General features: G+C 43.4%; 1 protein-coding gene across 4 annotated transcripts; it reads right to left on the reverse strand.

Moving 5' to 3' along the window:
* Window positions 1–2,905: 2,905 nt before the first annotated feature.
* LOC110509659 (nucleolysin TIA-1) lies at window positions 2,906–22,618 on the reverse strand. 4 transcript variants are annotated; one of them, XM_036967417.1, is made up of 12 exons: window positions 22,366–22,618; window positions 12,267–12,363; window positions 11,468–11,566; window positions 9,861–9,915; window positions 9,558–9,645; window positions 9,118–9,193; window positions 8,719–8,827; window positions 8,484–8,579; window positions 7,015–7,099; window positions 6,735–6,885; window positions 4,770–4,915; window positions 2,906–4,584 (listed from the first exon to the last, which is right to left on the reverse strand). In XM_036967417.1, the coding sequence occupies exons 1-12, from the start codon at window positions 22,392–22,394 to the stop codon at window positions 4,446–4,448; spliced, it is 1,170 nt and encodes a 389-aa protein (XP_036823312.1). In that variant the 5' UTR covers window positions 22,395–22,618; the 3' UTR covers window positions 2,906–4,445. The 4 variants fall into 4 exon arrangements, with proteins under 4 accessions (XP_036823312.1, XP_036823311.1, XP_036823313.1 ...); XM_036967416.1 differs by having other exon boundaries at window positions 4,770–4,918; XM_036967418.1 differs by lacking the exon at window positions 11,468–11,566 and having other exon boundaries at window positions 4,770–4,918; window positions 22,366–22,617.
* Between the last annotated feature and the right edge of the window lie 40 nt (window positions 22,619–22,658).

The following is a 22,658-nucleotide window of genomic DNA, read 5'->3' on the forward strand; positions in this document are numbered from 1 at the left end:
GGACGTATTACACAAAGTGCAATCACACACACACACAAAATATCCCGCTCCTAGGCACCATTGGAGCTGTAGTTGAGGAAACCTGTGAACTCTTGTGGCCAGTTACTCATCATTGGCTAAGGCACAGACATAGAAGTGGAGGCGGAGGTATGGAGCTGCAGGACCAGGCCGAGAGGTGGAGTCGGGTAAGACACCTGAGAACCCTCTCACTTCCCCAACCCCATCCTGGTAAGTCTCCATGGGGGTCCCCTCCCCCGCCACCGTACCCCCTCTGACACTGACAGGCACACTGAAACACAGCCCCCTCTCTGCCTCTCCCCCCCAGCACCTAGTCAGGTGCTGCAGCCCCAGAGGACGACGTGCTCTACTGTTACATTTCAAAAGCAGATGATTTTTAGTCCACCCTCTGGACCAGGGGTCCGGGGACTCAGTAGCCAGCCTCCAGAATTAAACTCTTCAAAAGGGGGTGGTCTGCTCATGGCACTCCCATGGCTTGCTTCACGTGGAAACAGGGAGTGACGGAATTGGAAACCTATTTGGAGAGGGTGTTGGTCAGAACAGCGGCCCCGGCCTGTCCTTTTACCCTGGGCGTGGCGACAGGTGGGCAAGACGGGATCCTGAGGTCCATTGTCGTGCCAGTCCTCCGCCGCCATCGCCTCACATTTCAGCATGGTAATGCACGGCCCCATGTCGCAAGGATCCGTACACAATTCCTGGAAAGCTGAAAATGGACCAGTTCTTCCAAGGCCTGCATTCTCACCAGACATGTCACCCGTTGATCATGTTTGGGATGCTCTGGATTTACGTGTATGACAGCGTGTTCCAGTTCCCGCCAACATCCAGCAACTTCACAAGGCCATTATAGTGGGAGAACAGTCCACAATCAACAGCCCGATCAGCTCTATGCGAAGGAGATGTCACACTGCATGAGGCAAATACTGACTGGTTTTCTGATCAACGCCCCTACCGTAAAATTAAATGGTATCCGTGACCAAAAGATGTATTCCCAGTCAAGTGAAATCCATAGATTATGGCCCAACACATTCTTAATTTGACTGTTTTTCTTAGATGAACTGTAACTCAGTAGAATCTTTGAAATTGTTGCATTTACAGTGCATTGCGCAAGTATTCGGCCCCCTTGAACTTTGCGACCTTTTGCCACATTTCAGGCTTCAAACATAAAGATATAAAACTGTATTTTTTTGTGAAGAATCAACAAGTGGGACACAATCATGAAGTGGAACGACAATTATTGGATATTTCAAACTTTTTTAACAAATCAAAAACTGAAAAATTGGGCGTGCAAAATCATTCAGCCCCTTTACTTTCAGTGCAGCAAACTCTCTCCAGAAGTTCAGTGAGGATCTCTGAATGATCCAATGTTGACCTAAATGACTAATGATGATAAATACAATCCACCTGTGTGTAATCAAGTCTCCATATAAATGCACCTGCACTGTGACAGTCTCAGAGGTCCGTTAAAAGCGCAGAGAGCATCATGAAGAACAAGGAACACACCAGGCAGGTCCAAGATACTGTTGTGAAGAAGTTTAAAGCCGGATTTGGATACAAAAAGATTTCCCAAGCTTTAAACATCCCAAGGAGCACTGTGCAAGCGATAATATTGAAATGGAAGGAGTACCAGACCACTGCAAATCTACCAAGACCTGGCCGTCCCTCTAAACTTTCAGCTCATACAAGGAGAAGACTGATCAGAGATGCAGCCAAGAGGCCCATGATCACTCTGGATGAACTGCAGAGATCTACAGCTGAGGTGGGAGACTCTGTCCATAGGACAACAATCAGTCGTATATTGCACAAATCTGGCCTTTATGGAAGAGTGGCAAGAAGAAAGCCATTTCTTAAAGATATCCATAAAAAGTGTTGTTTAAAGTTTGCCACAAGCCACCTGGGAGACACACCAAACATGTGGAAGAAGGTGCTCTGGTCAGATGAAACTTTTTGGCAACAATGCAAAACGTTATGTTTGGCGTAAAAGCAACACAGCTGAACACACCATCCCCACTGTCAAACATGGTGGTGGCAGCATCATGGTTTGGGCCTGCTTTTCTTCAGCAGGGACAGGGAAGATGGTTAAAATTGATGGGAAGATGGATGGAGCCAAATACAGGACCATTCTGGAAGAAAACCTGATGGAGTCTGCAAAAGACCTGAGACTGGGACGGAGATTTGTCTTCCAACAAGACAATGATCCAAAACATAAAGCAAAATCTACAATGGAATGGTTCAAAAATAAACATATCCAGGTGTTAGAATGGCCAAGTCAAAGTCCAGACCTGAATCCAATCGAGAATCTGTGGAAAGAACTGAAAACTGCTGTTCACAAATGCTCTCCATCCAACCTCACTGAGCTCGAGCTGTTTTGCAAGGAGGAATGGGGAAAAATGTCAGTCTCTCGATGTGCAAAACTGATAGAGACATACCCCAAGCGACTTACAGCTGTAAGCGCAGCAAAAGGTGGCGCTACAAAGTATTAACTTAAGGGGGCTGAATAATTTTGCACGCCCAATTTTTCAGTTTTTGATTTGTTAAAAAAGTTTGAAATATCCAATAAATGTCGTTCCACTTCATGATTGTGTCCCACTTGTTGTTGATTCTTCACAAAAAAATACAGTTTTATATCTTTATGTTTGAAGCCTGAAATGTGGCAAAAGGTCGCAAAGTTCAAGGGGGCCGAATACTTTCGCAAGGCACTGTATATATTTGTTCAGTGTATTTTGTTGGTTTATACCCGTAGTTCATAAATTCATGCTCAACAGCTTGTGTCAAAAGGTTCTGTACTGTAGGTAGGCCTGCTCTGTTCAATTATTCCAGTTTCTGCTACTAACACAACGTGTTCTGATTTTAAAAAAATCACTGGATCTGAACATTACATGCAAGCTCATTGTAAACAAAAAACAACATTTAATTGCAAGACTGAACCACGCTCACATCAAGCGGTTTTAAATACAGTAACAAGAACAGTGAAGAGATGTGAACAGTTCCCACAAGCAGTGTTTATACACATCAGCATTTTAATGGGACAAAGCAAGAACACGTTGTAGCATCAACATAACCCCCCAAAAACACCGCCTCAAAACACAAGGTCGGAAAATAATCGGACTTTGAGCCGTTTATGATAATAGGTTGGTTCAAATGAAATTAACCCAAAATAAGGCAAAACAAGGGGTCTCGACCAACGGTATTATTAAATCAACTCCATAGGGGGAACCAGTTCAATTCTGATCCGTTCAAGTTTTTATTTAGAACTATTTACTACTTTATCATAAAAATTAAAAATAAAGCAAAAAAAAACTCAATATTTAGGTTTTATACACAGAACAACTAAGTCTACATTACTTTTCGGTCTAGCTCATTTTGCTGTTCTCTCCTCACAGGCCCCTGGAAGAATCAAATGTTGTACTGTCCTTACATTGTCCTGAACCAGCATTAGACAGTGACGCTAATATGCCCACGTCTACTGTTAATGATCCCTTACCCCCGGGCCACCAGTCAAAAAAAAACAAGCAAGCTTCCATAATTAACATGAGGTTTTTCCCCCCTCTAAGCCTTGTCAGAACAGTTTAACAGACTGTTTGGTTATTTACATACAAAACAGTAAAATAAACGTTTCAAAAGGAAAAATAAAGTGGAATGCAAAACAATTCAAAATACCTAGAATTTTTGTAACATCAAATTGTGTGAAAAGGTAACTAAGAGTAATAGTATTGTGCAATATGTCTGCCTCGTAAAGAAAGAACAGTGGCAGTAATCCCTGCAATTGGTTTTTAGTTGAGATTGAAAAACGTATTTTAAAAAATTCCACAGTTGACATCCATTTGATCAACAAAAATAAATGATAAACAAAAAAAGGTTCTTACATTTTCACATGATTCCATGGTGTCCTTGCTATAAACATTTCCTTAAAATGACAGTCCCGAAACAAAAACAGGCAAAGCGTCGTTTCTTAAACGAACCAACAAGATAAAGCAAATCCAAAAGGAGTCGCGTTTTCTGTTTTATGGTGTATTTATTTAATAGTACTTTTTAATTAAAAATGGCATAGTCCTTTCTGATTCTTGAGTCAATCGATCTGACACGGGGCCAAAGACCTTTGTAGAGTATGTGTGTGTCTGTGTGGACATGGGTGTGTGTTTGTGTGCATATATCTATATGCATGTATCTTATATCCCAGGACTGGGAAACGCTCCGACCTCCGATGGATGACACACAAGCCTCATCTCCGCCTCCTTTAAACTTACATGTAAAAACCAGGATTGGGGGAACTGGACAGGAAGAGGTGGAATCACGCATCCCCACTCCCCGCCATAGAGTTCTTAAATCGTGTTGTAAAAGATGGGGAACATGTCCGCCCCGTGTGTAGGATCCCTGTGGTGGTGGTGGGAGGGTAGGAGGCCGACGCTGGACTGCCGGGCCGGCGTTGATCAGTGGGTGTGGTAGCCAGCGGTGCCCATGACCGACTGGTTGGCCAGCACCGCACCGTTGACTCCCTGTCCAGGCTCCACCACGCCGCCATTACTGACCGCTCCAACGCCCGTCCACCCTGCACCCGCCTGTAAATGACTGCACACAGACAAGAGGTCAGAGGTCAGACGAAGGATGGAGAGAAGAAACTTGAACAACAACAAGAATGCTCTTTAAGGGCCACTGTCACTTCATAGTAGTCTCATCCTGACATCAGGGCTGCATTTCAATCAAATACTTTCTTGTTTTTGTTTACCTCTCTTCGGTAGTTCATGAGTACTCACTTGAAGCCCTGCTGGTTCCAGGCCTGTCCGTAGACTCCGTAGGTCGGCACCTGCCACCCGTTGGGCACGTATTGGCCAATCTGCTGGGCGTTACCGTACCACTGGGCATACTGGCCGTAGGGCTGCGCTGCAAAGCCAATTTTGTTCTGCTGTGGAGATTAGAGATCAACTATGTTTGTCGGTTTCCCTTAGCAGGCCCATTTTGAACTCTCACACACAGTTGAAGTCAGACGTTTACAAACACTTAGCACAAAGTGCACAAAGTAGATGTTCTAATTGACTTGCCAAAACTATAGTTTGTTAACAATAAATTTGTGTAGTGGTTGAAGAACGGGTTTTAATGACTCCAACCACTACACAAATTTATTGTTAACAAACTATAGTTTTGGCAAGTCAATTAGAACATCTACTTTGTGCATGACACAAGTAATTTTTCCAACAATTGTTTACAGAGATTATTTCACTTACAATTCACTATCAGAATTCCAGTGGGTCAGAAGTTTACATACATTAAGTTGACTGTGCCTTTAAACAGCTTGGAAAATTCCAGAAAATTATGTCATGGCGTTAGAAGCTTCTGATAGGCTAATTGACATCATTTGAGTCAATTGGAGGTGAACGTGTGGATATTATTTCAAGGCCTACCTTCAAGCTCAGTGCATCTTTGCTTGACATCATTTGAAAATCAAAAGAAATCAGCCAAGAACCCAGAATAAAAATTGTAGACCTCCACAAGTCTGTTTCATCCTTGGGAGCAATTTCCAAATGCCTGAAGGTACCATGTTCATCTGTACAAACAATAGTACGCAAGTATAAACACCATGGGACCACGCAGCCGTCAAACTGCTCAGGAAGGAGACGCATTCTGTCTGCTAGAGATGAAAGTACTTTGGTGTGAAAAGGTCAAATCAATCCCAGAACAACAGCAAAGGACCTTGTGAAGATGCTGTAGGAAACCGGTACAAAAGTATCTATATCCACAGTAAAACGAGTCCAATATTGACATAACCTGAAAGGCCGCTCAGCAAGGAAGAAGCCACTGCTCCAAAACCGCCATAAAAAAGACAGATTATGGTTTGCAACTGCACATGGGGACAAAGATCATACTTTTTGGAGAAATGTCCTCTGGTCTGATGAAACAAAAATAGAACTGTTAGCCAATAATGACCATTGTTATGTTTGGAGGAAAAAGGGGGAGGATTGCAAACTGAAGAACACCATCCCATCCGTGAAGCACTGGGGTGCCAGCATCATGTTGTGGGGGTGCTTTGCTGCATGGGGGACTGGTGCACTTCACAAAATAGATGGCATCACGAGGGAGGAAAACTATTTGGATATATTGAAGCAACATCTCAAGACATCAGTCAGGAAGTTAAAGCTTGGTTGCAAATGGGTCTTCCAAATGAACAATGACCCCAAGCATACTTCCAAAGTTGTGGCAAAATGGCTTAAGGACAACAAAACCCTGACCTTAATCCTATTGAAAATGTGTGGGCAGAAATGAAAAAGAGTGTGCGAGCAAGGAGGCCTACAAACCTGACTCAGTTACACCAGCTCTGTCAGGGGGAATGGGCTAAAATTCACCAAACTTTTTGCGGGAAGCTTGTAGAAGGCTACACATGTTTGACCCAAGTTGAACAATTTAAAGGCAATGCTACCAAATACTAATTGAGTATGTAAACTTCTGACCCACTAGGAATGTGATGAAAGAAATACAAAACACTACTATTATTCTGACATGTCACGTTCTTAAAATAACGTGGTTATCCTAACTGGCCTAAGACAAGGAATTTTTACTAGGATTAAATGTCAGGAATTGTGTAAAAACTGAGTTTAAATGTATTTGGCTAAGGTGCATGTAAACTTCAACTGTATATATTATATACACATACACGTGTTATAACATACAATATACAGATATGTAATAGACAGTAATGGACATTGTATGAGAAAGGGAGATGTTACCTGCGGTGTGAGCTGAGGCACCTGTACCTGCTGCATGGGGCTGACCATGTCTGTGGTCTCCTTCCCCCAGTAACACTTCACCACGTGACCCTCTATGGACGTCCCGTTCACTGACACTATGGCGTGGGCCGCTCCCTCGTGGGAGTTGAACCTAAGCCAGGTAGAGACGTGCGAGGGGGACAAGGGTGAGACGGGGTCATAGTGAGCAGTTACACGGCAATGACTGCAGTACAACTGCAATATGGGTAAATCTCAAAACACACTGAGTCTGTGGTCTTACCTCACAAACGAGTAGCCTTTGTCTGGGAAAACTCTGATCTCCATGATCTGACCGAAGGGGGTGAAGGTCTGCCTCATCAGTTGTTCTAAGGAGGGGAAATAAATAGAGGAAAGTTATATACCTGTCAGTCCTATATTAACACGATCACAGTGATACTGTAGCGAGGAGAGATACTAGTGATACTGTAGAGAGGAGAGAGGGGCTTCTAGTTATACTGCAGTTAGAATAGTTTAGAATGTCATTGTATGCTGTTGCGTTAAGATTTCCTTCACTTGAACTAATGGGCCTAGCCCGAACCATGAAAAACAGCCCCAGAACATTATTCCTCATCCACCAAACTTTACAGTTGGCACTATGCAGAGGCAGGTAGCGTTCTCCTGGCATCAGCCAAACCCAGTTCTTCCGTTGGACTGCCAGATGGTGTAACGTGATTCATCACTCCAGAGAACGTGTTTTCATTGCTCCAGAGTTGGCGGCAAGCATTACACCATTCCAGCCGAAGCTTGTAGATCCACTGTAGATTATTTCACATTGAAAATCACAGTAGCAGGGGGTTTAGAAACCATCACACCTACTCCATACCAGTTGGCGATCTTAGGCTTGTGTGCGGCTGCTCGGCCATGGAAACCCATTTCACGAAGCTGCCGATGAACAGTTCTTGTGCTGACGTTGCTTCTAGAGGCAGTCTGGAACTCGGTAGTGAGTGTTACAGAGGATCTTTACACGCTACGCGCTTCAGCGGTCCCGCTCTGTGAGCTTGTGTGGCCTACCACTTCGCGGCTGAGCCGTGGTTGCTTCTCGACATTTCCACTTCACAATAACAGCACTTACAGTTGACTGGGAAGCTCTAGCAGTGCTGGAATTTGACACACTGACTTGTTGGAAAGGTGGCATTCTATGATGGTGCCACGTTCAAAGTCACTGAGCTCTTCAGTAAGGCATTCTTCGGTCATTGTTTGTCTATGGCGATTGCATGGCGGTGTGCTCGACAACAGTTGTGGCTGAAATAGTCGCTAATTTGAATTGATCAAAAGAAACAAAGGGCAAACAATTCACATGAAACAAATGCACAAGAATAGGCGGGAAACAGCTGAGTGGAGTCTGGAGAGCAGAGCGCATGCATGTTGGAGAGAGATGCCTATAGGCTACATTCGCCACAAACCCCTCCCCAGTTAGACCTTTTTGCCACGCGCTCCCTATGAAAGACTTCTTCATTCGACAATTTTCTCCAGTTCTATAACAAACTTTCTTTCATTGTCCAAAAGCCAAATGAACAATCCTAATCATATTAGCAACCTATCCTAGTTTGTTGCATCTTTAGATTCACCCAAGTGTCTAACGGAGATTATCATCTCAGTCCCATACCGCGTGCATCAGGTGCGCCCTTTCAAATAGTTTTCCCCTTTTGACAAACCTTTCTGGTCACATTGTCCATTTTCCTAAAGGAAACCCCCAGGGTAGTTCTATACCTGTAAGCCCTGCAGTGACTCCTCCACAGTAGACGGTACAGTTGCTGGGGCTGGACTGGTTCACAACCTCCTCAAACGACAGGTGCTTTGTGTTCGCTGCTCCACAAGTTGGGGAGGAATAGAAGATGCTTTTAAAACTTGAATGACAATAGACGGACAATCTTTTTTTTTTGTATTCAATGCCAACAGGTGCAAGTCATTCTTTGGAGCAGTGAGAGGTGTGTGTCTAACTCACTCTCGTAGGTGGCTTTGGGCGCAGGGGGCTTCCGGGTGGCCCAGTTGGTCCTGATCTGCCGTCCTCCCAACCACTGACCTCCCATCTGTTGGATGGCATTCTCTGCATCCTACACGCACACACACACACAGTTCCAATATCCACAGACTTTATAAAGCATGGTGGTAGTAATCACGGTATAACCTAGAATCTAAACCTTATCTACACCAACGTAGCGAATCAACTACAGAGTGGTATTTGCTTGGCTAAACATTGCTGGCTGTTGCCTGGGGGGGGGGGGGGGGGGGGGACAACAACAAAGGATTGGAGGCTCACACTCTTCGCGCCGACACTAATGATTTCGTACAAGCCACAAACCCAAGAGTGAGCAGTAGGCCGAGGGTGGTGGGGGACACTCACCCATTTGTTGAAGAAGGACACAAAGCCATAGCCTTTAGATTTGCCAGTAGCCATGTCTTTCACCACCCGGGCATCACTACGAACAGACAGAAATACTACAGTTGGCAAGACGAGAGCAAGTTATGGCCTCTGGCCACAGAATAAATCCTACGGAGCAGTGTTTCCAGGGAGCTTTTCCTTGCCACCGGCTCCCTGGGTTTCTGTCCAGGGAGGCTGCAAAGCACTTGATAAGTAGGATTCTAAGAAGTTCTGTTGTGCATATTTGCTTCTTGAGAGATACGCGAAAAAGATCTGTAGAGAACATATTTGACAGATGAATGCTGTGAGTACAGATTGTTGTTCTCTTCTGTTCAATCAATACAGTCACAATTTTTGTAGTGTTTTGAATAAGCATAACCAAGATAATAACTTGGGTAAGGAGAAGCAGAGAGAACACTCACGATATCCTCCCAAAGGGGGCAAAGGCAGCTTTGATGTCATCCGTGGTGATTTCAGGACTGAGGTCTCCGACGAAAACGTGGAAGTGATCTGAACACAGAATCATACGTTTTTTTTTTTTATATAGCCAACTCATTTTAGGCACCAATGCTAACAATTCTTGGAATATTCTTGGATAACATAAATGTGCTCTGAATGCACCAAGCACAGTCTAGCCCCCCCCCATGCGTTATACAGGCGCTACACTCCTTTAAAACACAGTTGGGTATGGGCCGTGTCAAAGTATCAAGGGAGATAATGCTCACTGCTTGTGTCTTTCTTCTGGCTGCTAGGGGTTGTGGCCCAGTTCACTTTGACCTCCTGAAGAAAAGAAAGAAAGAGAAAGAAAGAGAGAGAGAGAAAGAGAGAGAGCCGGAAAGAGGGGTGAAAAGCGAGCCTTACTTGGACAGCACACCTGTCCATCTGTTTGCCGATCAGAGGGCTTGTTGTAGTCACACAATGATAAGAGGGAAAGCCTGCTCACACTCAAGACTGTCACAATTCAGTCTCACTGTCTAATCAATCAAATTTGGAACAAAACGTCTAGGAAGTTAAAAAATAAAAGGGTCCAAATAACAAGGGACTTACAAACAAGTGAATTTTACGAACTTGTATTACTCCTCAAATGGTCCTTCATTACCTGTTGAGGATAAAATATTTTCAACTGAATGTGTCTTTAGAGATATAGTATAGTTATTATCTGGATTCTTTATGCAAAGGAATTTGCAAAAGAACACATTGTACACAATAATAATAATAATTATTATAATAAAGGCTGGCAGTGTAGAAGTAGAGGAGTGTTATTTGAAACAGGTTAATGGGGGGGGGGGGGCACTACTTAGAAAGATTACACAACCCAACCAGGTTTAAAGTCATGGGACGTGCTGCCGATACTAATTGGCTATGACAAGACTTCTCTTCTGAGCGTGAACCCGTTTACATGGGCGCAGTCCAGAGGCTTTGTCTACCAGCAGGATTGAGCGAGAACTCCGACCACAGAGGGTAAGGACAGAGGATGAGAAGAAGCTATTAGCTACACCCAATCGAGGACGGCAGGGTCAGGGTCACGGCACAGAATCCGGAAAAAAAAGAAAAAATCACTAGCAAAAGCTACATTTTGTAGTTAAATAACACAAAACATTTTTGGGAGGAATCCATAACATCTTATCAACAGGTGTTTCATACAGTGTTTGAATTCAATCCCTCCTCCACGCTCATTCGTTCAGCATTTCCCCTCAGGCCAAAGGAACAAGACATTTTACTTCCAGTGAGAGACATCGGCAGGCTTCAAACCCATACAAATGGCACCATCTAATTTAGTCAAATTACACCGTGTCAAACGTCCCCGTTAATTCGAGATTGAGGCCTGCAGGGTGTTCCTAATGTATATAGGACACCATCTACGGAATATGTAGTATTATCTAAAAACCAGAGCAGAATGGAGAAAACTAGATTTTGGGGTGAGGAACATAGTACCCTATCGTTGGAAGACATGCTGCCACCCAGTCAGACCGAACCTAAGTACCCTACAAAACTTTCTTCTGGTGTTGTGGTATTATTGACCAATCAGGAAACCCTTTCCATTCATGTCATACTTACTGAGGTTTAATGTAAACGGGTTGGGTTGAACGGACAACATGACGCAGTGCGATACCCATGATGCAATGTGATACCCAGTCAATGGGCATCAGTTGCTACCCCTAGACACTTCTCATCGGTCTGCCATAATGCTCGCACACATCCGACCTTTCCAGACCTGCATCAAGTCAAGTGTCTGGGGGCTGATTTGAACTTGGCTTCAATTCCTTCCTCCTGTCTTTTGGCCAAACCTCCCCTCCCCAAGCCGACTCACCCTGTAGATACGATAGCTTACCTTACCCATTATTTTACGACCGTTCATGGCTGCGAGTGACGCGGCAGCGTGCCTGTGTTCGTAGAACTCCACAAAGCAGTAGGGGTCATTACCTGCCGTCTGGAGGGGGACAAGAACGGGGACTTTTTAACGTCAGAACTGGGAATTTCATCCTACCATTGTAAAAAAGGCCTAGTTGAGTCTCCCTCCTTGCAATGTAAATGGGCAGCTCTAGCTAGCCTATGCAACTCAAATCCGTGAACATTCGTCATCATTAAGAGATTGGCCAAACAACACGTCTTTCTTCTATTTCGAGTGACAGACACAGGATCCCAATATGAATCAATCCCAGAGGTAAGACTCACAGCAGTACAGTGTTCTTAAACAGGCTCCTGGCTAATATTGGTCAACGCTGTTGTCCTATTGGAATAATCCGTCCTGGGGCACATTCTGTGGGGTACCAGATAAAGCAGCATTGTATAGGACAGACATTCCTCTTCGTCATGTTCAACAGGGAATTGTTTGTTTTCTTATAGGCTCGACACATTACATTTCTGCAATGTTCTATGTGCTGCAGACCACTGAATAAGCCCCTAGTCATGGTCAACGTTTGGTTGGCACAAAACTAGAGATTTATTTATTTTTTTAAAGCGGAGGTAATCCCCTCACATAATGCTAATATTATAATTATTTTACATTTTCTCCGGGTTTGTTCTAACTGAACATGGCGCAGCGTTAAGACATTCTGAGCAGAATAATACGGGAATCTGATTGGAGAAGGTTCATTCCCAGACAACAGAAAGGTTGATTTTTGACTCACATCTACTATCATTTTACAGCTCTTGCAGGGTCCAATCTGGCCGAACAGCTGCATGATGAGGGCTTCGGTCACATCCCGGGACAGGTTCCCCACATACCTGCAGCACAGTGACAACACATCAGCATGGACACCCTGGGCTCAGCCCAGCAAATACAAGAGAAATGGATGCTCCACTTAGCAGACAATAAATAGACAAGGAAGTGTGGTTAAGAAGATCTGGATTTAAAAGGGATGGTTCACCACCATCCACAATGTTGCTGAGGTGTGAAACCGTCTGGAATCGTTTGTTATTTTGGGGATGAACTGTTCCTTTAAAACCACACTATTCTACCTCACAGCTAACCATTAGGAAGAGGTTGCATTGACTGATTCAGTTTTACATTGGGTAAATCCATTTGAATTCAATTACTTTTGGCAGCATCCCTTTTGAACAAAACCTTGCACACATATTGGCTGAGTGTAGAAGTGCTCAGAAAGTGACTTTTTGGGACCTGAATGACAAAATATTCAAGAGATAAAGGTGCTCAAAGTTGACAATGTTGCATACACCACCATACAGTGAAACATCCATGTCTTCATCACTGGAAAACAAACGGTTGAGATTAGTATCATTTAAAAAGCTTACAAACAGGGTTGTCAAACTATTTTAAAATCACATTTTATTGGCCACATACACCTGGTTAGCAGATGTTATTGCGAGTGTAGCGAAATGCTTGTACTTCTAGTTCCGATAGTGCAGCAAGCAATATCTAACAATTCCACAACCACTACCTAATACTAGAGGTCGACCGACTATGATTTTTCAACGCCGAAACCGATTATTGGAGGAACAAAAAAGCCAATGCCGATTAATCGGGCGATTTTTATTTATTTATTTGTAACAATGACAATTACAACAATACTGAATGAACACTTATTTTAACTTAATATAATACATCAATAAAAATCAATTTAGCCTCAAATAAATAATGAAACATGTTCAATTTGGTTTAAATAATGCAAAAACAAACTGCTGGAGAAAGTAAAAGTGCAATATGTGTCATGTAAAAAAGCTAACGTTTGAGTTCCTTGCTCAGAACATGAGAACATATGAAAGTTGGTGGTTCCTTTTGACATGAGACTTCAATATTCCCAGGTAAGAAGTTTTAGGTTGTAGTTAATATAGTATTTATAGGACTATTTCTCTCCATACCATTTGTATTTCATATACCTTTGACTATTGGATGTTCTTATAGGCACTATCACCGCGGGTGATGTGGAGGTAAACCCAGGCCCTGCATGTCCCCAGGCACCCTCATATGTTGACTTCTGTGATCGAAAAAGCCTTGGTTTCATGCATGTCAACATCAGAAGCCTAAATTTGTTTTACTCACTGCTTTAGCACACTCTGCTAACCCTGATGTCCTTGCCGTGTCTGAATCCTGGCTCAGGAAGGCCACCAAAAATTCTGAGATTTCCATACCCAACTATAACATTTTCCGTCAAGATAGAAATGCCAAAGGGGGAGGAGTTGCAGTCTACTGCAGAGATAGCCTGCAAAGTAATGTCATACTTTCCAGGTCCATACCCAAACAGTTCGAACTACTAATTTTAAAAATGACTCTCTCCAGAAATAAGTCTCTCACTGTTGCCGCCTGCTACCGACCCCCCTCAGCTCCCAGTTGTGCCCTGGACACCATTTGTGAATTGATTGCCCCGCATCTATCTTCAGAGTTTGTTCTGTTAGGTGACCTAAACTGGGATATGCTTAACACCCGGCAGTCCTACAATCTAAGCTAGATGCCCTCAATCTCACACAAATCATCAAGGAACCCACCAGGTACAACCCTAAATCTGTAAACAAGGGCACCCTCATAGACGTCATCCTGACCAACTGGCCCTCCAAATACATCTCCGCTGTCTTCAACCAGGATCTCAGCGATCACTGCCTCATTGCCTGTATCCGCTACGGAGCCGCAGTCAAACGACCACCCCTCATCACTGTCAAACGCTCCCTAAAACACTTCTGTGAGCAGGCCTTTCTAATCGACCTGGCCCGGGTATCCTGGAAGGACATTGACCTCATCCCGTCAGTTGAGGTCATTCTTTAAAAGTAACTTCCTCACCATTTTAGATAAGCATGCTCCGTTCAAAAAATGCAGAACTAAGAACAGATATAGCCCTTGGTTCACTCCAGACCTGACTGCCCTCGACCAGCACAAAAACATCCTGTGGCGGACTGCAATAGCATTGAATAGTCCCCGCGATATGCAACTGTTCAGGGAAGTCAGGAACCAATACACGCAGTCAGTCAGGAAAGCTAAGGCCAGCTTCTTCAGGCAGAAATTTGCATCCTGTAGCTCCAACTCCAAAAAGTTCTGGGACACTGTGAAGTCCATGGAGAACAAGAGCACCTCCTCCCAGCTGCCCACTGCACTGAGGCTAGGTAACACGGTCACCACCGATAAATCCATGATTATCGAAAACTTCAACAAGCATTTCTCAACGGCTGGCCATGCCTTCCGCCTGGCTACTCCAACCTCGGCCAACAGCTCCGCCCCCCCCCACAGCTACTCACCCAAGCCTCTCCAGGTTCTCCTTTACCCAAATCCAGATAGCAGATGTTCTGAAAGAGCTGCAAAACCTGGACCCGTACAAATCAGCTGGGCTTGACAATCTGGACCCTCTATTTCTGAAACTATCCGCCGCCATTGTCGCAACCCCTATTACCAGCCTGTTCAACCTCTCTTTCATATCGTCTGAGATCCTCAAGGATTGGAAAGCTGCCGCAGTCATCCCCCTCTTCAAAGGGGGAGAGACCCTGGACCCAAACTGTTACAGACCTATATCCATCCTGCCCTGCCTATCTAAGGTCTTCAAAAGCCAAGTCAACAAACAGGTCACTGACCATCTCGAATCCCACCGTACCTTCTCCGCTGTGCAATCTGGTTTCTGGGCCGGTCACGGGTGCACCTCAGCCACGCTCAAGGTACTAAACGATATCATAACCGCCATCGATAAAAGACAGTACTGTGCAGCCGTCTTTCATCGACCTTGCCAAGGCTTTCGACTCTGTCAATCACCATATTCTTATCGGCAGACTCAGTAGCCTCGGTTTTTCTGACGACTGCCTTGCCTGGTTCACCAACTACTTTGCAGACAGAGTTCAGTGTGTCAAATCGGAGGGCATGCTGTCCGGTCCTCTGGCAGTCTCTATGGGGGTGCCACAGGGTTCAATTCTCGGGCCGACTCTTTTCTCTGTATATATCAATGATGTTGCTCTTGCTGCGGGCGATTCCCTGATCCACCTCTACGCAGACGACACCATTCTATATACTTCCGGCCCGTCCTTGGACACTGTGCTATCTAACCTCCAAACGAGCTTCAATGCCATACAACCCTCCTTCTGTGGCCTCCAACTGCTCTTAAACGCTAGTAAAACCAAATGCATGCTTTTCAACCGTTCGCTGCCTGCACCCGCACGCCTGACTAGCATCACCACCCTGGATGGTTCCGACCTTGAATATGTGGACATCTATTAGTACCTAGATGTCTGGCTAGACTGTAAACTCTCCTTCCAGACTCATATCAAACATCTCCAATCGAAAATCAAATCTAGAGTCGGCTTTCTATTCCGCAACAAAGCCTCCTTCACTCACGCCGCCAAACTTACCCTAGTAAAACTGACTATCCTACCGATCCTCGACTTCGGCGATGTCATCTACAAAATTGCTTCCAACACTCTACTCAGCAAACTGGATGCAGTTTATCACAGTGCCATCTGTTTTGTCACCTAAGCACCTTATACCACCCACCACTGCGACCTGTATGCTCTAGTCGGCTGGCCCTCGCTACATATTCGTCGCCATTGTTTACTCCATGTGTAACTCTGTGTTGTCTGTTCACACTGCTATGCTTTATCTTGGCCAGGTCGCAGTTGCAAATGAGAACTTGTTCTCAACTAGCCTACCAGGTTAAATAAAGGTGAAATATAAATATATATATATATATATATAGTATTGCCATTGTAACAGTATAGCCTCCATCCCTCTCCTCGCCCCTACCTGGGCTCGAACCAGGAACACATCGACAACAGCCACACTCGAAGCAGCGTTACCCATCGCTCCACAAAAGCCGCAGCCCTTGCAGAGCAAGGGGAATAACTACTCCAATTCTCAGAGCGAGTGACGTTTGAAATGCTATTCGCGCACAACTAGCTAGCCATTTCACATCGGTTACACCAGCCATTAGGCTGATAGGCTTGAAGTCATAAACAGCACTGTGCTTGCGAAGCGCTGCTGGCAAAACGCACGAAAGTGCTGTTTGAATTAATGCTTACGAGCCTGCTGCTGCCTACCATCGCTCAGTCAGACTGCTCTAAAAAAAATCTGACTTAATTATAACATAATAACACACAGAAATACGAGCCGTTGGTCATTAATATAATCGAATCCGGAAACTATAATTTTGAAAACAAAACGTTTATTATTTCAGTGAAGCACGGAACCGTTCGGTATTTTATCTAACGGGTGGCATCCCTAAGTCTAAATATTCCTGTTACATTGTACAACCTTCAATGTTATGTCATAATTACGTAAAATTCTGGCAAATTAGTTCGCAATGAGCGAGGCTGCCCAAACTGTTGCATATACCCTGACTCTGCGTGCAATGAACGCAAGAGAAGTGACACAATTTCACCTGGTTAATATTGCCTGCTAACCTGGATTTATTTTAGCTAAATATGCAGGTTTAAAAATATATACTTCTGTGTATTGATTTTCAGAAAGGCATTGGTGTTTATGGTTAGGTACAGTCAGTCGTCCAACGATTGTGCTTTTTTCGCAAATGTGCTTTTGTTAAATCATCCCCCAGCGTTGCATCGATTATATGCAATGCAGGACACGCTAGATAAACGAGTAATATCATCAACCATGTGTAGTTATAACTAGTGATTATGATTGTTTTTTATAAGACAAGTTTAATGCTAGCTAGCAACTTACCGTGGCTTTTACTGCATTTGCATAACAGGCAGGCTCCTTGAGGAGTGCAATGAGAGGCAGGTGGTTAGAGCGTTGGACTAGTTAACTGTAAGGTTGCAAGATTGGATCCCCCGAGCTGACAAGGTGAAAATCTGTCGTTCTGCCCCTGAACAAGGCGGTTAACCCACCGTTCCTAGGCCATCATTGAAAATAAGAATGTGTTCTTAACTGTCTTGCCTAGTTAAATAAAGGTAGAAAAAAAGGCAGCCAAAAATACCGATTTCCGATTGTTATGGAAACTTGAAATCGGCCCTAATTAAAATCGGCCATTCCGATTAAATCGGTCGACCTCTCCCTAATACACACATAACTAAGTAAAGGGAAGGAATAATGTTTCATAGAAATTGTAATTTAAACTTCAAGTATCTACAATCTTGTAAACTCCTAATTTTTACATAATCACATTTGTAGCTTAGACCCAATTTTACATTGATGTTTTTTGTGATTTGCACACCATTGGTTGAGACAGAACATGCTCTTGAATAGAGGGTGGGTATGTTTTCACTGATCAAAATTTTAAAATGTCAACTTTCAAAAATGGTACCACAAAGATGGTTGGAGGTCCACACGTCAGAGAATGTTGACTTGAAATCGGAATATCTGTTTAAAATTATACTGTCAATCTTCTATAGGAAACCTATTGAAATCATATGAACACAGATAAATGGTAATGTATATTCAAAGTTGCCATTCGACAGTGGGTGGACCGGCAGTCATCTTTGTGGTAGTACTTACAAGTTATTTCAATAACAACTAAAGTAGGAGTTTTGAGATACTATGTCATAATTATGAGTTACTAAGTCATTATCATGAGATAGTAAGTCTGGATCATGGACATTGAACAGTCCTGCAGGGGCAATCTGGGATTCAAACAACAAAGCACTTCCCCGCCACTAAGAACGGGGCAGGAGAAATGTAGTCAACCATATACAGAGACGCAAGGACTTTCACATATGGATGCAAGTACTGACCACCCACGACATCAAAATTATAGTTTTAACCATGTTTTGAAGCTAAACAGTATTTGTTTACAAATTCATTGTTAAATTTTTTTTAAAAATACTATTTTGGGTTCTGATGGGGTAAGACTGTTGCTCCCAGTCCCCTAAGTTACACTCAAGGTCTATATGAACAACTTAAAAAGTCCCAAAAAATGTATGTACCAATCCCAGTTTGCCCTTTTAAAAACGGACACTGTATAACTTCAAAAAGTGGTTAAAACTATAATTTCAGGGTCTTTGCGTCTATGTATTTGAGAACGGTTACGTTTCTCCCGCCCCATTCCTCAACTGTTAACCAAATAAAGTAGCAGGGAAATGCGTTGTTATTGTTTGAATCCCAGACTATTCAATGTCCATGATCCAGACTTGCATATCTCATAATGACTTAGTATCTCAATTATGACTTATTACTAAAGCTGAATGATCTGGCCTGGATGATCTTAGTTGTTTTTTTTCAAAGTTAAGGGCAATTCACCATATTCACCATATAACAGTGCATTCAGAAAGTATTCAGACCCCTCAACCTTTTCCACATTATGTTACAGCCTTATTTTAAAATTGATTCAATTGTTTTTGTCCCTCAATCTACACACAATAACCCATAATGACTAAGCAAAAACTGGTATGCAGAATATTTAACTTTATATAAAAAAAAAAAAACTGAAACGTAAGTATTCATACCCGTTGCTCAGTACTTTGAAACACCTCTGGCAGCGATTACTGCATTGAGTCTACTTGGGTATGATGCTACAAGCCTGGCACACCTATATTTGAGGATTTTCTCCAATTCTTCTGTGCTGATCTCAAGCTCTGTCAGATTGGATGGGGAGCTTTGCTTCAGGTCTCTCCAGCGATGTTCGATCGGGTTCAAGTCTCGGTCACTCGAGAACATTCAGAGACTTGTCCCAAAGTCACTCCTGTGTTGTCCTGGCTATGCGCTTAGGGCCGTTGTCCTGTTGGAAGATGAACCTTCACACCCAGTCGGAGGTCCTGAGCACTCTTTGCTCCGTTCATCTTTGCCTCAATCCTGACTAGGTGTCCCAGTCCCTGACGTGGAAAAAAATCCACACAGCATGATGCTGCCACCACGATTCACCGTAGGGATGGTGCCAGGTTTCAGATGTGACGCTTGGCATTCAGGCCAAAGAGTTCAGTCTTGGTTACATCAGACCAGAGAATCTTGTTTCTCATGGTCTGAGAGTAAACTCCAAGCAGGGTTTCATGTGCCTTTTACTAAGGTGTGGCTTCTGACTGGCCACTCTAACAAAGGCCTGATTGGTGGAGTGCTGCAGAGAAGGTTGTCCTTCTGGAAGGTTCTCCCATCTCCACAGAAGAGCTCTGTTAGTGACCATCAGGTTATTGGTCAACTCCCTGACCAAGGCCTTTCTCCCCCGACTGCACAGTTTGGCCAGGTGGCCAGCTCTAGGAAGAGTCTTGGTAGTTCCAAACGTCTTCCGATTAAGAATGACGGAGGCCACTGTTCTTGGGGACCTTCAGTGCTGCAGAAATGTTTTGGTACACTCCCCCCAGATCTGTGCCTCGACACAATCCTGTCTCGGAGCTCTACGGACAATACTTTGACCTCGTGACTTGGTTTTTGCTCTGACATGCACTGTCAACCTTATATAACAGGTGTGCCAGTCCAAATAATCTCCAATCAATTGAATTTAGCACAGGAGGACTCCAATCAAGTTGTAGAAACAGCTCAAGGATGATCAATGGAAACAGGATGCACCAGAGCTCAATTGAATCTCATAGCAAAGGGTCTTACAGTACCAGTCAAAAGTATTGACACCTACTCATTCAAGGGTTTCTTTAGTTTTACTATTTTCTACATTGTAGAATAGTGAAGACATCAAAACTATGAAACTATGACACATGGAATCATGTAGTAACCAAAAAAAGTGTAACCTATTTTGATTTATATGTTCTAGCTGTCTAGTCTGCAATGGGCATAAAAATAAGTCTAGCCAACTTGGATATGTTTGCTTGCTAACAAGGTAGAACAGTTGAACTGTTATGAATACACCCTTCTCTTCGTCTCCAACTGTTTGAACAACATAAGTCTGTTCACTTTGTTTAGATGTTGAAATCAAGTGGCCCACCTGGATAAGAAGATACTTCTTTCTCAGAATTAAAACTAGTTCCCAATTCCTTATATAAACATGTATTTTTATTCTCATTGCAGACTAGACGGCTAGCACATTAGTCTGTGGCTAAAACGCTGCCAGTGGTACACGGTACTGCAATGCTTCGAGCAAAAGAACTGAGCATACACTTTCCACAATCATGTTCATTGTTACTCTAGTTTTAGTAGGGTCTGCTCTGTTCTACGTTTTGGGAGTTAATACATAAAAAGAGCATCATTATAAACGTTCAATTCTCGTCTATTACAGTAAAATAATGTATCTAAGTGTTTCGGTGTGCATATAACTGATTCTGTTGGACCAAATCTCAAACAGCGAGTTTAAGTTACTTGTTGTCAGAGAGGAAGACGTCATCTCTCGTCGTTAGTTGTGAGTGACAGGTGGAGGGGCTTGGTGTCTGTGTGTGAAGGTGCACACGGGCACAGAAGGAGCGAAGACCAAAAAGACATAGAACACTCAACAACAAAAAGTGTTTCTTGCGATACAGGCATTTGGCACATTGCACTAAAATATTCATTCGATAGACTACCTCATAACTCTGTCTGATACATTTTTGGGGGGGTGGTGGGAACAGGCTTCCAAAGATGTCTCATGGTATGTCAACTTCGAGCACCTTTATCTCCTGAACGTTTTGGCACACAGGTCCAAAAAATCTGCTTTCTGAAAACGTATTCTATGGGCAAACATGTATGTAAAGTGTTGTTTAAATCAAAGTGGAGGTTGTCCAAAAAAAAAGTTATTGATTTCAAACGGATATACCCATTTGGGATATTGGGAGTTCACGTAAAATGGATACCAGCCCAAGCAAGGCACGGTATAACCAGTGGACACATGAAGAAGCCAACTGAGGTGATACTGAAACCAAGAAAGGGATGCGCCATACAAAGAAGAAAAACAACAGTGAAGTAAAGTCAGCTGGGCTGTTTGGAAACAGTAAACACCCGACCCTATTTTACAGCCACTGTACATATTATTTGTAACATTGTCACACCTGAATTTACGTGACTGTAACAGCAACATAATATAGTAACATTCACGGTTATAATTTCCTGAGAGATAGTAACGTTAGGAGCCTATAGGCTGCAGAAACTAAAACTCGGCATCCGACAAGACTAGGCCACGCTTTCACATTGCATTACATGTATTATGTTCCTTAACTAACTAGCTACGTGCATTCGCTATCATACATGGCAGTGTTGTAGTAACAACACCGACATACAAATGGTAGCTGACAAACCCAATCTGAATCTCAGATTTGTAGCGGTATGATGAACGGTAAATTAGGGAACGTTGGTTAATTAAGTTAGCAAACCAACATAACACGGACGTCTGATTGCTGGTGTACGCCGAGCAGTGTCGCTAGTTAAATTGTAGCTAGCTAGAAAACGTTAGCAGGTAGGTTACGATTTCACAGACATTGTAGAGTATGGCCACCGGTGTGGAAAGGTATCAGACTGATTACAACGACATTGCTTCGCATAATACAGAAACTAGAGGCCCGGCATGCAGCCGAAAACAGTTAACGTTAGTTAGCAAGCATGCTAGTCTTTCTCGAATAGCTGCTATTCCCAAAATATACAACCATTAACAGTTAACTCCCGTAGTATAGGCTAAGAAGAACATCGCAATATCAATAAATGTTGAGATTTTTAAAAAGGTGGCTTTCGAAAATATTGTGCAGTGGCAACATTGCTCGCAACAAAATACAGCCTTTGCTTTGTCTAAAAAATGGACACGTCTGACATGTTGTTAACTAGCTAAGTTAGCCAGTGCGGCTGGCTCACAACTAGAAAACGGGAGGGTGGAGAACTGACTGACATGACTATTACCGACCACATATTAAGAAAATGCAATTGATACATGCACGGCTACATGATTGATACTTAAAATAAACGGTCAGTCGGCTAGTTAGCTTGCCGCTATTCATACATACAGGGTTTTGGGTTGTTCGTCGTCCATCATATTTCCCGACGAGGTGTGAGATCGAACCCTGAACGAAAAATCCGCGTGTGTCACGTATTCTATGATGACCTTGGATTCTTTCTCCTTCCCCCTATTTTGCTGATGTCAACTGAACAATATCCCCGAAATGTTTTAATGCGCAGTAAATAGCTCCGCCACCCCTGCTAACTTCAATGAACAATGGAAAGGCGACATAAGATGGCGGAGAAAGAGAGCGGATATACGTCTTCGCATGCGCACCGTGGCTTCGTTGAAAGCACTGTC

The sequence above is a fragment of the Oncorhynchus mykiss genome, chromosome Y (genome assembly GCF_013265735.2).
Source record: "Oncorhynchus mykiss isolate Arlee chromosome Y, USDA_OmykA_1.1, whole genome shotgun sequence".
NCBI lineage: Eukaryota > Metazoa > Chordata > Actinopteri > Salmoniformes > Salmonidae > Oncorhynchus > Oncorhynchus mykiss.

What these genes read in the sequence shown, in the direction of transcription:
- LOC110509659 (XM_036967416.1), bottom strand. Translation starts at nt 22,394, where the DNA reads ATGATGGACGACGAACAACCCAAAACCCT. An exon ending in GTCGTAAAATAATGGGTAAG is followed by an intron (nt 9,916 to 11,467) that starts GTAAGCTATCGT and finishes TCTTTTCTTCAG; the next exon opens with GAGGTCAAAGTGAACTGGGC. An exon ending in TGCCTCAGCTCACACCGCAG is followed by an intron (nt 4,919 to 6,734) that starts GTAACATCTCCC and finishes TAATCTCCACAG; the next exon opens with CAGAACAAAATTGGCTTTGC.